This window comes from Citrus clementina, unplaced genomic scaffold (genome assembly GCF_000493195.1).
Source record: "Citrus clementina cultivar Clemenules unplaced genomic scaffold, Citrus_clementina_v1.0 scaffold_8, whole genome shotgun sequence".
Classification (NCBI taxonomy): domain Eukaryota; kingdom Viridiplantae; phylum Streptophyta; class Magnoliopsida; order Sapindales; family Rutaceae; genus Citrus; species Citrus x clementina.
In genome coordinates, this window is record NW_006262022.1 from 18,542,063 (window position 1) to 18,560,016 (window position 17,954).

The 17,954-nt window shown below is 32.6% G+C and overlaps 1 protein-coding gene across 1 annotated transcript; it reads right to left on the reverse strand.

The window, feature by feature from the left end:
• Positions 1–13,314: 13,314 nt before the first annotated feature.
• On the reverse strand, positions 13,315–17,006 carry LOC18033896 (probable leucine-rich repeat receptor-like protein kinase At1g35710). Its single transcript, XM_024179867.1, has 4 exons — positions 15,290–17,006; positions 14,920–15,193; positions 13,932–14,056; positions 13,315–13,691 (listed from the first exon to the last, which is right to left on the reverse strand). The coding sequence occupies exons 1-4, from the start codon at positions 17,004–17,006 to the stop codon at positions 13,315–13,317; spliced, it is 2,493 nt and encodes an 830-aa protein (XP_024035635.1).
• Between the last annotated feature and the right edge of the window lie 948 nt (positions 17,007–17,954).

Here is a 17,954-nt window from a genome sequence, read left to right on the forward strand (position 1 = left end):
TTACTTATAAGAATTCTATCCGACGACGTTTCGGTCAATGACGTCGCCGATAATAATTACACTGACAATTTGCCTCTGCTTCTTTCTCATACAGATGAAAGAAGGTAAAACATCAAATCTTTTAATCTTTCTTTTTTGGTTTTATTATTGCATAATTTCTTGAATTTTTTCCTAATGCAAGTTTAAAATTTTTGCTTTGCGGATTCGGAAAGCTTAATGTTCAATTTATACGATCAGAGCACAGGATCCTCTGATATTTATTGATCTAAAATTTTTGGCTTAATGTTCATAAGAAGATATTTTAATTTTTTGGATTTCTATTTGAAGCTGGTTCAGCTTTTCAGGCAGAACAGTTAGTTTAATAGCTGATTTTGAACTTACTCATGGGCAAGCAGCTGATTTTATTGTTAATTAATCTTTACTCTTCTTTCAATTCAATTTCTGTTCTAAATAAAGGGAAAATTTCTCTGCATGTTAGATGCGGATCAATAACTTCTTGCTCCTGCTGATGGGGCTCAAGAATCTGAAAGGTCAAGTAACCGTTACTTTATAGCTTATTCTTTTGGAAAAGTCAATGATGCAGGATGGTTGGGGATGGAAATACTTATCTCACTTGCAACGGACATGTTTTGTTCCGCTTAAGCTTAATTTTCTGAAATCAAATCCACAATGAGAGATTGCGTCTTCAATCAGATATCCAGAAAATGACATGGTTGGATTTTGTAATTCTCCCCATCGGTTAAGGAGGTCAATGAAATAAACACCCAAAAAGTTTTTCCAGAAAATTTAATTGACAAAATTGACCTTTGACTTTTTCGATCATGAGCGACTAACCAACTTGTTTACTGGGCATTATGTCTCCAAAAATTATGTCTGTGTCAGTAAATAGAAAAGTCGATAAATTCCATATCAAAGAAACACACTGTGCCTTTCAAAACCTATTTGCCATAATAATATGCACTTTGATAAACATGCAACTGCTTCAATATAATAAATATATAAATTTGGATCTAAATTGAGATAGTTCGAGGCGAACCCATGATGTTATATTGTAGTACTACAGACTAAATTAAAAAATTTGGCTTTTAAAATGAGTATGAAATTTCATAAATTAAAAAAAATGAAATCAATTAATTAGTGAACGCGTGAAATAAAGCCAAATTAATGGAAGCCACACATGCAAACTATTTATCCACCATGAGGTTGAAAAAATCAATGTGCAGGGCAGCATGTGTATATAATACAACAATACAATAGATAAGAAGATAATTGGTCCATATCTGTTGCCCAATTAGATTTTATATATATAGCTTAACTAAGAGGTTAGCAATTGAATGTTCGGTCAAATCGGGCCTTGAATTTTATATATGTTTAGCACCAACGAAAACCTACAAAGAATATGAACCGTCATGGTATAACAAAATGCCAACATATCAACTCTGAAAATTTAATGCACGACGATTGACGAAGGGGAAAAAAAAAAGGAAAGAGAAGAAAGGATTGCGTCTTCAATCAGTTAAGGAGGTCAATAGAGTCGACTCTGAAAAGTTTTTCCACAAAGATTAATGGGCAAAATTGACGGTTCTGGGCAAAAAAAGGAAAGAGAAGAAAGGATTGCGTCTTCAATCAGTCAAGGAGGTCAATAGAGTCGACTCTGAAAAGTTTTTCCACAAAGATTAATGGGCAATAGAGTCGATCCTGACTAGCGACATTGTCTGCTGGGCATTTATTTGTTTCTCAAAAGATATGTCTGTTAGTAAATAGAAACATTAAAGCAACACACTATGCCTTCCTATACCCTTTCGTTATAATAATTAATATGCACTTTGATGAAGATGATAAATATATAAATAGTAAATATTTAGCAAACTTTGGATCTAATTATATTGAGATATATTGTCAAAGGCAAACTCAGGATCTTAAAGTACACCAGACAAAATTAAAAGTTAAACTGTTAAAATGGGTATGAAATTTCATAAGTAGAAAAGTGAAAAAAAAAAATGCACCAGACAAAATGAGTAAAATATTCTTATGGACTAACTGAATAAATATCTCAAACTTTAAGAACAAAATTATCCTTGATGGAAAGAGCAAAATAAATTAATTTATCCATCACAAAGAGTAAGTTATTAAGTTAAGGTAAAATACGAGGAAAAAACATACTCGCATGACAAAATATACTGAATTAGAGTGTGTGTTTTACTTATCTTTTAGTTTATCTCATAACTTAATAACTTAAAGAATCTCTTATTAGATAATGACTCTAATTTAGATTTTGTAAAAAATTAAGTGACTGACAAGTTATGTACATAAAACAACAAACAAACTTATGACATAAAATACATAAACCATAACATATTTATGCAGTGACAAAATACACTACATTAGAGTGTGTATTTTACTTATCTTTTATTTTATCTCTTAACTTAATAACTTAAAGTAGAGATGGTAAAATCTGGATCCAGATCTGCATTGAAGTTTTGATATCTAGATAAACAAAAAATATGCGGATTCGGATGCGGGTAAATTCGCATGGATTGCGGACAGATTTTTCGGATATCTAGATCTGCATAATAGTAAATTCAAATATAATTTTAAATTCAACAATTTACCTAATAATATCAAATAAAATCCAATTATAATCCAATAATCAACAATTTAATATCAATTCAACATAAATAACATACAACAATACCATAAATCCACAAATAAAAATTTCACAATATAAATCAAACATAGAAAATTAAAATTAAAAAAATCTAAGGCAAACCAATTCATTACAATATTCTCTTATTATTATTATTATTATTATTATTAGTTTCTTAACATATTTTTCAAAGTCAAGGAAGATTATAGAGTTAATTATGCTTATACATATTAAATAAAATAATTTAACTTATATATTTTTTAATTGAAATCTAATTAAAAATAATGTGGATCTGGATATCTGATCTTTTGGATTCACTTGCATCCAGATCCAAATAGATATTAGATTTGAGGCTCCGTATCTATATTTTTTAATATACAAATATTGATTTTTTCAATTCCGGATTTGGATCTTCTGGATCTTTGCAGATGCAGGCCGAACCCCGACTTTTTTGTCATCCCTAACTTAAATATCTTTTATTAGATAATGACTCCAATTTAGATTATGTAAATTAACTGATTGACAAGTTATGTACATAAAACAACAAACAAACTTGTGACGTAAATTACATAAACCATGACATGCTATAATATGTATTGAAAACTTACAAATAATGAAAAAGATTTGCATACTGTAAAAAAAATTATTAAAAAAAGATAAAACAATACTTATTTTCTTATTCAACTTTTTTTTTTAATTTCTTTGCTGTTTAAAAAATTGGTTGGTAAATCAATGTATTCCTTTTCATAGTTGGATAAAAAAATTATACATCAATGACATATTTTTTGTTACATTTAAGCTTAATTTTGAGAAACCAAAACCACAATTAGAGATTGCGTCTTCAATCAATTATCCAGAAAATGAAAAGGATGGATTTTGTAGTTCTACCAATCAGTTAAGAAGGTCAATGAAGTCAACACTCAAAAGTTTTTCCACAAAGATTAATGGACAAATTGACCTTCGGCTTTTTGGATCTTGAGCGACTAATCAATTTGTTTACTGGGCATTATCTCTCCGAAGATAATGTCGTGTCAGTAAATAGAAAAGTCGATCAATTCCAAATCAAAGCAACAAACTGTGCTTTTCAATACCCATGTGTCATAATATTGTTTTGTCAAATCAGCCATTGAATTTATATGCTTCGTTTAGCTTCAATGAAAATCTACAAAGAATATGAACGGTCACGGTATTACAAAATGCCAACATATCAATTCTAAAAATCTAATGCACGACGATTGACGAAGTGAAAAAAGAAAAAAGGATGGCGTCTTTAATCAGTTAAGGAGGTCAAAAGAGGCAACTCTCAAAGTTTTTCCACAAAGATTAATGGGAAAAATTGACCTCTGCTTTTTTGGGTCCTGACTAACAAAATTGTTTGCTGGGCACTTGTTTCTCTGTGTTAGTAAATAGAAAAATCAAAGCAACAATCAGTGCCTTCCTATACCCCTTTTGTTATAGTGATAACTTTGATGAAGATGATAAATATATAAATATTTAACATTTAGCAAACTTTGGATCTAATTAAATTGAGATAAATAGTCGAAGGGAAACTCAGGATCTTAAAGTACATCAGACTAAATTAAAAGTTAAACTTTTAAAATGAGTGTCAAAATTTCATAACTAGAAAATGAAAAAAAATGCACCTAGTAAAATGAGTAAAATGTTAATACCATTTTCGTTATTTTCGGTAGATAATAATTTATTAATTTAAAGCAAAAGAAAAGATTGTAAAAGAAAAAAAAAACTCTTAATGAACTAGAGTTCGCAAAATTATATTCATAATAATTGGCTAATATTCTCTACACCATTGGTCTAGATTGTGGATTCTCATCTAAACATGCAAATTGAAATATTTTTTGAAATAAATTTAATTGAAATAATTTTTGTAAGCCAATGTTTAACATAATACTCTATGATTATGCTTCAAAAGATAATTATAGGCTATACGTCACTTGATTTAACTATATAGGACGTAAACAACCCTTAAACTCTTAAGTTAGCTTTTGGGTTGAGTTAAGCCTGTAGGCATTTTATAGAAAATTAATTGTTGGATTTTTAATCCAATGTTGTTAGATCCTTAATCCAACGTTGGGCTTGTAGTGAATAATTATGTGTTGCGGACTGTCATGTAAGGTTAAGCCCAATTAAAAATGATCTATTAAGGATTTTAGTAATCTGAGGTTTAATGTATCTAATAAGATGTAGACCTTTAACATATAGATACTTAGGATAATTTCTATTTTTATTATGGGTAGAAATAAAAATATCTAAAGATAACAAGAAACATTATCTATATAAGTGGTTATGGTCCCCAAGTCACATGAAACAATCCTATTCTCTTTAACATCCGATCATCAAAGAGAGTGGAGAGGGAAAGTTGAAAGGGTTCTCTAGGATAACGTGTTGATCTGAAAGACGAATCACACAAATCTAAAACGCAATTGAGCGTTATAGATTTAGGTACACTTCTACGTATTTTGTTATTAATTTTTAGTGATATAACATAAATGCTACTGGATTATAGGTGATGGTTTTCACCAAAATAATTTATTGTTCTAACATTAATGACTTTTTAACGGCAAGAAATTTTTAATGGATTTTGAAACATAAGGGAGAAAATGATATATAATTTCAACAAATAATAAGAGAATTTTGACCATTTTCTCATTTAATTTACCTCAAATTTGCAAGATTAAGGAAGTTCATAACAAATAGTCATGTACATACGCTTGTTGGAGGGGGGCAAGTTTTTTCCATCGTTCCTGTAATCCCATCCTAAATTCAAAGTTACTATATTGCAGATCTACTTTCAATTCCATGCTCCCAAGTTTAAAATTCTAATTCATCTAAAGAGGATGATTCTTTGTACAGTATGGTGGATACAACCAGTAGTGCAAAAGGTTGTGATGGACATTTTTTTAGATGCTAATCATACTACAAATAATCTAGCTTCATGGAAGGGAAGGGTGGCTGATGATTTGTTTCAAGCCCTTGACAACCCTCTGACTCATCTTGATAAGCATATGTTGAGTAGCCAAAGGCCTGATTTTGTAAAAGACTACCAAACATCCGACTAAAGAAATGTGACTTCAAAATATAGTGAAGCCATTACTAGAAAAATGGTCTTTACTGACATTTGAATAATATCAGTAATTACTTTTAGTGACACTTGTTAATTGTGTCAGTAATCTAGTAGGTAAAAAAATAGTGACACTTTTTTGTGGTGCCAATGATTACTATTACTATTGTATTACACACACTATCAATCACCTCCAGAATTTTTGTCACAAAATTCACCTCGATCTGGTGTTGTTTAGTATTATGCGTCGGAACGTTAAGATAAAACTTAGTGTTTCGTCAAGTAATCAAGAAGGGGGTTGTATCTACGCTCCTTTGTTCTTGTCTTTGTAGGCAAGTCAAACTCTTCCATGAACAAGGATGTATCCAGCTGCGCAGAATATTTTTATTTTAAATATGTTTTTATTATATTACCCTTCTCTCTTTTAATGGATTAATAACCTCTGTTAGTGTCACAGGTTAAGAGTGTCATTTTCAGATTGGAGGGGTAAGTGTCATAACTCATTTTCAGTTTGAGTGTAAGTGCTTCTCGCCTATATTTGAGGGGTAACAGTATCATGATATATTAAAGAAAAGGGGAGGAAAAAAATCTACTGTAATTTTTTCTGGATGGTAGAAAAAGTCTGGTTGGGTGTATTTGTTAAATAAAACTAATTTATCTCAAATTTATCTCTCTGTTTATCTTTAGTTTTGGTTTTATATGAATTGATTATGTGAAACTGAGATAGCAGTAATAAAAGAACTCCCATTTTGTTATGTAATAAAAAAATGCTAGTAATGAATCACTTTTGTGTCAATCATGCAGAATCATCACTTAATTTACTATTATCAGTGACATATGCAGAAATATCACTTAATTTACTCGTTTTTTGCATATTTACGTGGAAATTTCTTTGTTTCTTAAATTTTATTTAAAATGATGATAGAAAAATTATTAGAAGTTTCTGGTTCTCATTTTTTGTTACCTTTTTGGTGGCACTTCGATTGACAGAATTGATACATTTATTTGATTTAAAGGACAGTTTTGCTTGAAAATCTTTTATAAGAATTTATCTTGTTAATCAGATTTTAGTTTGAAGCTGGTTCAGCAGTTCAGGTAGACCAGTTAGTTTAAGCAGCTGACTTTGGAGATAATCATGAACAAGGGGCAGCTATCACTGGCTCTTTTCCATTCAGAACATCTGTTTACCCTTAATTTGTTAAATCTTTACTCTTTCTTCAGTTTTTAAGCTTAGGCAGTGCTCAATTTCTGTTCTGCATAGAAGATAAATTTATTGTCCATATTATATATTTCGATGAGGTTCAAGAACTTCTTCCTCCAGCTGATGGGCCTCAAGAATCTGAAATGTTAAGTAACCATTACCTGTAGTTTATTGTTCTGTAAATTGGAACTGTATTCAAGATGATGTTGAGCTGTTAAAGATTCTACTAAAACGTCATTTCGTTTACATGAAATGGATAATGGGATCTCTTCTTTCACATATCGTTCTTTTGGTTTTCGTGGTGATGACTGATTCATGCTTGTAAGAAAAGAAAAAGGCACTAATTTGAATGAGAAATTGCTCTATGCTTCGTGGTCGAAGGCTAGCTGATGTTTTTGGCCTTTTTCAAAGTTGAAACAGGTTGTGATTAAGCCAACAAGATGATGACTTTAATCAACCCCAAGATCCAATCTTAATGCTTGAGATCCCCCAGTCCAAAGAATAACACTCTTTAATCAAAGCTTCTGTAATTGAAATCACCAAGCAACAATCTTGATCATAAAGAGTAACAAGAAACAAAGATTTAACACGGGAATTAAAGTGGTTCGGATTTAAAGGAACCTACATCCACTGTGAAAAGAGAAGCAAGATTTTACTGATCTCAAGTTGTACAAGATACAGTTACAGAGAAAAAGTGTAACGGAATCGAATCTCACCCATAACCGCTCACAAAACCCTTTACATTTTGAGAAATCAGCCTAGAAATTTCCCTTAACAGCCAGCCAAAAACAGTTTCTGGGTTTGTTCATAAACCCCTGAAGCTTCCCGCTTCAATTAACGGCTTTAACAGCCTTTTGAACTGATTTTGGACACGTGTAGGGCTGCTGTGAAATCTGCACAATGCAACGGCAATAGATGCTGCCGTTTGAGGTAGTGGTGCACGTGGTGATCACGTGTATTACTAACTCGTTTAGCTGACAATAATTACCTGTCATCCAGCCTTCTGTCACCCTATAACAGACACGTCGTCCTTAAATATTATTTGTAACCGACTTGTCATTTGATGTCATAAATCCAGATTTGACCTTTACATGTCAAAAAAACAAATGTGATTTTAAGGATATTTTTCGATTTAAATGGATAATTTTTTTTTTTGCTTTTACCAACTGTTCCTAACTATATACAATTGGATGTCCTCAGTCATTCTAATTACCTATTATCTTATGCATTTTTTTGTTGTTGGCTATGTGAGACCTCAAACACTAATGGGGGCAGGTCTTTATTTTATGGAAGACATTTTATTTCCATCCGTGCAAAGAAAATGGGATCAGTTGCAAAGAAAGGATTGCAACAGCCAACATTAATTGACGCAACTTCAGACACTATTTGAGAAAAAGGTCCCCTTTTTTCTCTTTTGTACGTTTTGTTGTTTTATTTAATTTCTATTATGGATTTTTCTTTTTTGTGTATAATTTTTCTATTTGCTGGCCGAGAAAGTTGAGAAAAGCTTTAGTATTTATTAACCAGTGCGTGCAATAACTGCTGGAGTGCTGTCAGCAATCAGTGACATAGTTGCTCATAAAACTCAACCGCACTAAGAAAACTTCAGCTAAAGAGTCTTCTTCTTAAAGTGGTTAGTTTTTTTTTTTTCCCTCTCCCTCGTTTCATGTCTTTTGTATTTGATTTTCTGCTCCAATCGAAGATAGCTAGAGCATGTGATATTGATAATAATTGGCTTCGGATTTTTGTGTTTCACTGCAGCATTAGCTTTTAGCATCTTCAGATTGGTGATGGATGCTCGCAATTCATTTTCTTATTAGTACTCTGAGATTGTTTTGTGTTCGCTTTCTATTGGGTTGTTAATGTTCTCTCTAATTGGAAATTGGGGAATTATGTTAGTTTGGCGAATGTTTTATATTAAGAATTCAGTCCATCATTGCCAAAATTTATGTACTTTAAAGCTTGAACTTTCTCCCCGTTCGTTTTCAAACTTGGTCATTTATCTGCTCTGTATCAAATGCATGATTTCTCTTTATACTGTGTATTCGGTGCTAGTAATTTTTGTTGACGTTTATCACTTCCATTGTGTTTTGTCAGAGGTTTGCTTCCTACAAAATATTTTGAAAAGGGTGACCTACATTGTGGGATGAGTAATCAGATAAGTCTATAGAGGAGGTTTCATTGTACAGTGGTGGATACAACCACCGGTCACATGCTTTGAAGAGGTTGTTATTAAGGACAGTTTTTTAGATGCTAATCGTACTCCAAATAATATAGCTTCATGGAAGGGAAGGGTCAACGATGATTTGTTTCAAGCACTTAAAAATCCTCTGACTCATCATATGTTTGAGTGGGCAAATGCCTGGTTCTGTTGACGACTGCCAAACATCTGACTACGGAAATGTGACCCAAACCCGACCCATTTAATAATCGTGTCAAAATATTGAGACCCAAACCCGACACGGAAAAATAATCGGATTACCCAATAACCCGTTTAATATCTATATATTGAACAAAAGTTACATAAAATATTTACACACTATCATACATACGTATGTACATAAATAAATACATACATACATACATAATTTATCAATATTATAAAATATATATATCTACCAATATATTACACATTTACACTATTGAGGTTTTAATTTTATATATATATATATATAATATTATATATCAATATTATAAAATATACATGTCTATCAATTTTTACACATTTACACTATTGAAGCTCTAAATGTATGTAAAATTTTATAAATAAAACACTGTGTTTATATTCACCCTTTTAAAGAATAAAAAAAAAGAAAATCATCTCTAATATTTGAGTTTTAATTATAAGAATATGTAAATTATTTTAAAATAGAAAATATAATCGGGTCATTGATCGGGTAAATGGGTCAAGAATTTTAACCCAAACCCGACACGGAAAAAAATCGTGTTGACCCGGACCCGACCCATTTAATAATCGTGTTAAATTTGACGACCCATACCCATTTATTTATGTCGTGTTCGTGTCGGGTAATCGGGTCGTGTCAAATTTTGCCAGCTCTAGGTGAAGGTAGTTCAATGTCTATGAATGCTCCTGAAGTGAGTGCTGGTTTCTATTCAGTTAACGCAGAGATATTAGACAGCACTTCATTCTCTGGGATGGGCACCGAGTTGGGGAAGATGATTATCGTAGGCATTAATTAACTCTAGCTTTTGTCAGCGCAAGTATTCGCGGACCCAGCGACCCCTCTTGGGCCATTATTTTTTCCCAACCCACTTTGAAAAACTTAAATAAATAATTTTTTTAATATAACTTAAATAAATAAAATTTGAACACACATTTCAACATAACAAAGTACATACACTTTAGTGGTAAGAGTGTATTTTTTTAGTGGATTTGGTGATTTGGGTTCAAATCCTAATAGTCATGTAATTTCATTTATTTAGATATTTGGTTTTCAAAAACTTAAATTCTATTGTTTTCTTTTAAATTTTAAAAAATAATAGTAATAAATTATTTATTCTAAATGTTAGACCTCATTGTAAACATTAAAAAATAAGTACCCCTAATTAAATTAAATTTTTTTGAACTTAACTTCCTAATTTAAATGTGTGGGTTGGCTACTGAGCAAAAGACTGCTCTTTTTGTTTTCTTAATTGGTATTTTCATGGGTTATGGATTTCAGCTCAATTTCAAGACTACAATTTATCTCATTAGTTTGTTTTGCTCACTTATTTCTCACCACTTTATTCACAATTTGAATCAAACGTTAACTCTTAAAATAGATCCCAAATAGAAGAATTGAAAATCTTGGATTATCACATAGAATCAAGTTTAATATCATCATCAACAACATAGCACATTACCTATTCACAAAATCTAACAAAATCCTATAACAAAACCCATCATATATTGAGGTGGTGATAGATTGATAGTGATGATAAATAACTACAAAATATAGCTAGTTAAATCCTGTCATATCTATAGCTTAGTTTTAAAATATACTTAGTTGCGTATCTAATCCAATTTGTATTTTTAAAAAATATTGACGTTTGCATATATGTATATAATTTTGAAAAGATGATCAAAGTTCCGTGTTGTTTCAATAATTATAATCATTCCTCCCCTCAGTTTTCAAAACTCACAAGACTCGTTTCAATAATATAATCATTAATTACTCCCCTCAGTTTCCAAACTCGCCAAGACTGTCAAAGTTCCATGTTGTTTCAATAATATAATCATCACTCCCCTCAGTTTTCAAAACTCATTTAAGACCCTCATATCATTAAATAAGTTAATTAAATGTCAGTCTCACGCTAATCATCATATTGTCCGTAGGAATTGGGTTGTGTTGACACTACGGTTCAAATGATTAATTTATTAATTTGGTGTGCCGTTGTTTTAAAATTAATTTACTAGATTTTTCTTGTTCTTATTATAGATTTGCAACATGAATAACAATATCATTTCACTTTAGGATTTTTCGTTACTCTCACTCTAGCCGTATTTCTCTTTTCTCGTAATAAAGTCTATACCGGCTAGCTAGTTAACTTATTTTGTCGATTGTTCGAATACAGCATGAGTTATCTTTAACTTGGTCATAATTTTTTCATTCAAATTAATACTCAATTCTGTAGTAAGCGTGAATAAACATGGCATAATCCAGAGCTGGTTTAATTGCAAAACCAAAAAAAAAAAAAAACAAATTGTGATAGTCCTTAAATAATTGCCCCGGTGACTTTCCTTTTGTTGACCTTGATCTTGTATAGCTTGCTTATCCTTAATGGTAATTGTAGAAACCGTTATAATAGTTAATACTATGCAGCAGTTCTACTCTTGAATTTTATTAACTGCCTTGTTTGTTTCAACAATTGTTTAACCTATGTGATGTTATGCTACATAATATATGTAATATGGAGTACGCGTTCTTTTCGTTAGATTTTTCTTGTATCTCAAATGCCAGTTGGAAAAATGATCAAATTCCCCATGTTATTTTAGTAAATTAATCATTTTCTCTTTTATGTTTCGAAGTTCAGTAAAATTTCTTTGTCGTTAAAAGGATTATATGTTTTTTTTTTTTATGTCTCTACTATTTAACACATGATATGATAAAATCCATTATTAACCACTAAAATATTATTATTAATACTGTTTTTGTTGTTGCTATCATTAATTTTAATTATTATCATCAATCAATAATATTATTATTATTGTTAAAATTATTATTATTATTATCATCATCATCATCAACAACAATTACAAAAACAAAAATAATAGCAATAATAATAAGATAATAATATTTTAATTGAGGACAAAGGTGGAATTATAAAATTTAGGTGGGATAAAATGTGGAGTTTAAGGAATAGGAACTTTGATTCTCAACCCCCATGGAATCGAGTTCTCATTAATCCAAAAAACATGTAAGCTTCATAAATTTCTTTCACATTCCTACTTCAATTTTAACAAGTAAATATCATCAATCATTCTTATTCTGAATTCCAATTCTCTAATTCGAGAAGTAAATGCACCAAGAATTGATTGTATCTTTTCTTTTTTCTTTTCTTAACAAAATCCCTTCCTTTGGCAAGGTTGATCCAAAAAAAAAGGCTCAGCATTTGCTTTGGTTTTTTCTGGTTCTTTAGACTTCTTTGTTAGTGACCTTGGTTAGGTTTGACACATTTGTCAATTATGGACCGATTCCTTCACCAGTACGAACGTTAAGCTTGGATCCTCTATTGATAATTGTGAACTTGCCTAGGTTTGTGGAGAATATTTTAATACGCGTCTACATTCTAATCTACGTAAAGTCAAAATCCCTGTTCTTTATTATTATTGTTCATTAACTATTAATTATATTCTCGTATTTGTAATTGTAAGAGCTTAGATTAACAGGAAATGTTGTTCTGCCAATTAATGAATCCATAAGTTGCCATCCAAAGATTTTTAAATTATAGATTCTACACTGTAACCATTTTAGTTTGTTGATAATTAAGCGGCGATTGTATGAGATGACGAAGACTTTATTCATAAAAAGAAAAACACACATTAAGTTTACAAGCCTTAGCCCTCGTGATCTGGTAAAAGCTGGGAAAGGATTTAAATGTGATAGAAAAGTTACTTAGAAAAACAAACAATTCATGAGCCAGACCAAATCTTCAACGCTTTAGACACTTTCTGCATGGTCGAGCTCGAATTCTGGAGTCTCATCTAAGCATGCTATAGCAACTTCCATGATTGAAATCAATTTACCCTGAACATTGAGCGATGGCGTTGGAAGTCGTGGATCCAACGTTTCATCAGCTACTAAGTTGTAGTTTGAAGATGATGAAGCGCAAATTGAGGAAATGAACAATTGGCGGGAAGCAATCATTGTGCATGCAAGACAATGCTTAAGCTACACCTTTTATCACATTCATTCTCTGTGTCCAGCCGAATTCCTCTGCTGCTGCGGCATTACTCAAGATCATGGCTAAGCTACCCATTTCAAGATATTCATAAACTGAAAACGAGTGTCGGGTATGTGAACAAAAGCCATAAAATTTCACAATGTTACGATGCCGTATCTCAGTCAATGCCTCAACTTCACTCAAAAATTCTTGTTGACCTGCTATCTCTCCTGAGAGTGGCGAAAGAAATTTCTTGACTGCAATAATTTCTCCATATGGAAGCTCACCTTTGTACACACTTCCTTGTCCACCCTTTCCAATGCAATGCTCATCATCAAAATCATTTGTTGCTCTGATGATTTCTTCGTACACGATTTTTCCTTCAAAAGTTAACACTGAAAGCTACCCTGGAGTATTTCTAGGGCTACTCTGGTGTGCGTGGGAGGCATTCTTCCTTCGTCGAAAAATAAAGAACAGTACAACCAAAGAAATTGAAAGAGCAGCAGTCCCTAGAAAAGGGAACACAATAACAACACAGATCTTTCTCGATGCATTTTTGTGCGACTTGAATTATTTGCAAGATGGAAATCCTTTGATATCTCCACACAATCCTTTGTTACCTTGTAATGCTTGCATTGGAGCTTCTCTGAATGCTGTGCTTTTGGGAATCGGTCCTTCTAACTCATTGTATGATATGTCAATGCGTGATAGCCAACGAATTTCCTCAAAGCATCTTGGAATGGAACTGGATAGGTTATTGTGGGAAACATTCAACGTCTCCAAGCTTTGTATACTGCATATTTGAGATGGTGTCTTTTCTCCGAAAATGTTATGACTTAGATCTATCTCTAAAAGATGAATCAACTTCTCAAGCTTATTTGGAGTTTTTTTGACCAATTTGATTGTTGCTTAAATTCAAGTAATGCAATTTAACCAGTTTTCCGATACTTTCTAGGATTGAGTTGCATAATCTATATGCAGACAAGTCAAGGTACTCAAGCTGAATAAGTGATCCGAGTTCTATGGAATCTCACCAACAAGATTATTAGAAGAAAGATCAAGAATTTTTAATGACTTGCTCAAGTTAGCTAAAAAAAGGGGGATTCAGCCACTAAGCTTATTTAAGCTCAAATCTAGAATTGAAAGAGACTTCGAGTTTCTCATTTCACTTGAAATTGAACCAACAAATGAATTTTGATAAAGATATAAGATATCCAATTTGGTCAAGCAACCAAAAGATATAAGATATCCTTTTTCTTCATTATTGTTGTTCATTAACTAATAATGATATATTCGTATTTATAATTGTAAGAGTTTAAATTAGCAGAGAATGTTCTTTTGCCAATTAATGAATACATAAGGCGCCATTCAAAGCTTTTGTACTTTATACATGATTCTACATTGTAACCACTTTAATGTATTAATAGTTAAACCACTATTGTATGAGATGAGGATGACTTTATTCATAAAATGAAAAAGATACATGAAGTTTAGAAACCTTATCCCTCGTCATATGGAAAAAGTTGGGAAACGAAAAATATGGGATAGACCAATTACTTAGAAAAATAAACAATTCATGCACCGAACTAAATCTTTAACAATTGAGACACTTTCTGCATGGTTGGTCTAGATGTTGGACTCTCATCTAAGCATGATATGGAAACTTCCATGATTGAAATCAATTTATCCTGAACATTGCGTGATGGAGTTGAAAGTCGAGGGTCGAACATTTCATCAAGTGCTATGTTCAAATTCGAAGATAATGAAGAGCAAATTGAGGAAATAAAATCTCTTGGATGCTTTCCCTTTATCACTTCCAATGCTAACACTCCAAAGCTGTACACATCGCACTTTTCTGTAACTTTCATTGTGTATGCGAGCTCTGAAGAGAAAAACAAATAAGAATTATTTTGTATTTTAACTTGCAATCTAGTAAGCTCTTATTTTTATACTTTACAAGTTTGAATAAAGTACAAACCTGGTGCAATATATCCAAATGTGCCTGCAAGTTCTGTCCTATTGGACGAGCCTAGCTTGAGAAACTTGGAAATTCCAAAATCTGAAACATGGGCTTCATACTCTAAATTTAACAGCACATTCTTGCTTGATATGTCTCGATGAAAAATTGGTGGAAAGCAATCTGTGTGCAAGTATGACAATGCATCAGCTACACCTTTTATCGCATTCATTCTCTTTGTCCAACAAAATTGCTCTGCTGCTGCATCATTACTCAGGTTCATGGCCAAGCTACCCATTTCAAGATATTCATAAACTACAAACGAGTGAAGAGCATGCGAACAAAAGCCATAAAATTTCACAATGTTACGATGCCGTATCTTCGTCAATGCATTCACTTCATTCAAGAACTCTTGCTGACATGCCATCTCATCTGGAAGTGGTGAATGAAATTTCTTGACGTCAACAATTTCTCCAGTTGGTAGCTTAGCTTTGTAAACACTTCCTTGTCCACCATTTCCAATACAATGCCCATCATCAAAATTATTTGTTGCTCTAATGATTTCTTCGTGCACGATTTTTCCATCAAAGGTTAACACCGAAAGCAACCCTAGTGTATTTCTGGGGCTACTCTGTTGTGTTTGTGAGCCATTCTTCCTTTGTCGAAAATTAAAGAACAATCCAATCAAAGAAATTAAAAGAGCAACAGTCCCTAAGAGAGGGAACACAATAACAACCCAAATCTTTTTCATGCTTTGCTTATGTGACTTGAATGCTTTACAAGGGGGTAATCGTTTGATATCTCCGCACAATCTTTTATTCCCTTGTAATGCTAACATTGGAGCATCTCTAAAGGCTGTACTGTTAGGAATAAGTCCCTGTAGCGCATTGTAAGATATGTCAATGCATGAAAGCCAATGCATTTCCTCAAAGCATCTTGGAATGGAACCAGATAGGTTATTGTGGGAGAGATTCAGCTTCTCCAAGCTTTGCATACTGCATATTTGAGATGGTATCTCTTCTCTGAAAATGTTATGACTCAAATCTAACTCTGAAAGATGAATCAACTTCTCAATTTTATTTGGAATTTTTTGACTAAATTGATTGTTACTCAAATTCAAGTAATGTAATTTAACCAGGTTACTGAGACTTTCTGGAATTGACTTGTGGAATGTATTTGCAGATAGGTCAAGGTACTCGAGTTGAATAAGAGATCCGAGTTCTGGAGATAATTGTCCAGAAAGTTCATTATTGTTCAAAGTTAGTTGGATCAGGGAACTCAACATGCCATGTCCCAGGGGAATCTCACCAACAATATGATTAGAAGAAAGATAAAGAACTTTTAATGAGTTGGTTAAGTTAGCCAAGGAAAGAGGGATTGAGCCATTGAGTTTATTTGAGCTTAAATCTAGAATAGAAAGAGAATTCATGTTTCCTATTTCCTTTGGAATTGAATCACAAAGTGAATTTTCATAAAGATATAAGATAGACAAGCTGGTCAAGTTAGCAAAAGAAAGGGGGATTGAGCCACTGAGTTTATTAGTACTCAAATCTAAAACAACCAAATTAGTTAAATTACCTAAAGCCAAAGGAATTGAGCCATTGAGTATATTCTCTGACAATTGTAGATCAGAAAGAGATTTCATGTTTCCTATTTCATCCGGAATTGAACTAGAAAGGGCATTTATATCTAGATACTGAAGAGATTGATAGTTGAATGAACTTCCCACTTGTTCCATTAGGATCAAAGCGTATAAATAATACAATGAATCAAAACTAACTTCCTCCTATATTTCAGCAATAATCAAGCTGACCTATTCTTAAGATAACAGAAATATTATCAGGATTACATTCAAAAAATAAAAGAATCTAGTTTGAATTGAAGAGGCTGTTATACACTAGCAGGTGGGACAGCTTTTATATGCCCCCTCAAGATAGGCCACGAGTAGAGAGGCCAATCTTGTCCCGTAAAAGCAAGAACTGAGAAGTGGGCAGTGGCTTCAAAGGTTAAGAGTTTCTCATGAAGTTCATCAAAGGATATAGAGGTGTCGCGGGCTTGAACGGCACGGACAAGCTCTTTGTAGTCATCACCTAGTCCATCCAAGATCTTCTCTATTAGATCTTCTTCCTCCATTGGTGCGCCTAGTATGGCCAGTTCATCTGTACGGGCTTTGACAGAGTGAAGAAAATCAGTGACTGTCATTGTGCCTTTAGTGGGATTTTTGAGAAGGTTCTTGACTTGTTTGATGCGACCACGGGATGGTTTGGCATAGGTATTTGCTAGAACAGTCCATGCTTCCCGGGAGGTATTGGCATGAGCAATAAATGAAATGATGGTGGGTGAGAGAGAACCTATGAGAGCATTTAGGATTAATTGATCTTGGCGAATCCAGAGGGTGTAGGCAGGATTTGGTGTGGCAACATTGTTTGTAGTTAGAGTTTGGGGTGGACATGGTTTGGAACCATCAATGTAGCCAAGCAGATCATAGCCAATGAAAAGTGTTTCAAATTGAATTTTCCAGGAGAGATAGTTGGAGGAGGTAAGTTTGAGAGGAGCTTGTGCAGTTGTGTTGATTGTGAGGAGTTGAGATTCATTGGTAGTTGGGAGAATAGATGTGCCATTTGGATTAGTCATCACGGGATGTGACAGGGAAAAGAGAAAGAAATATTAGCAGGGAAAGAGGGGC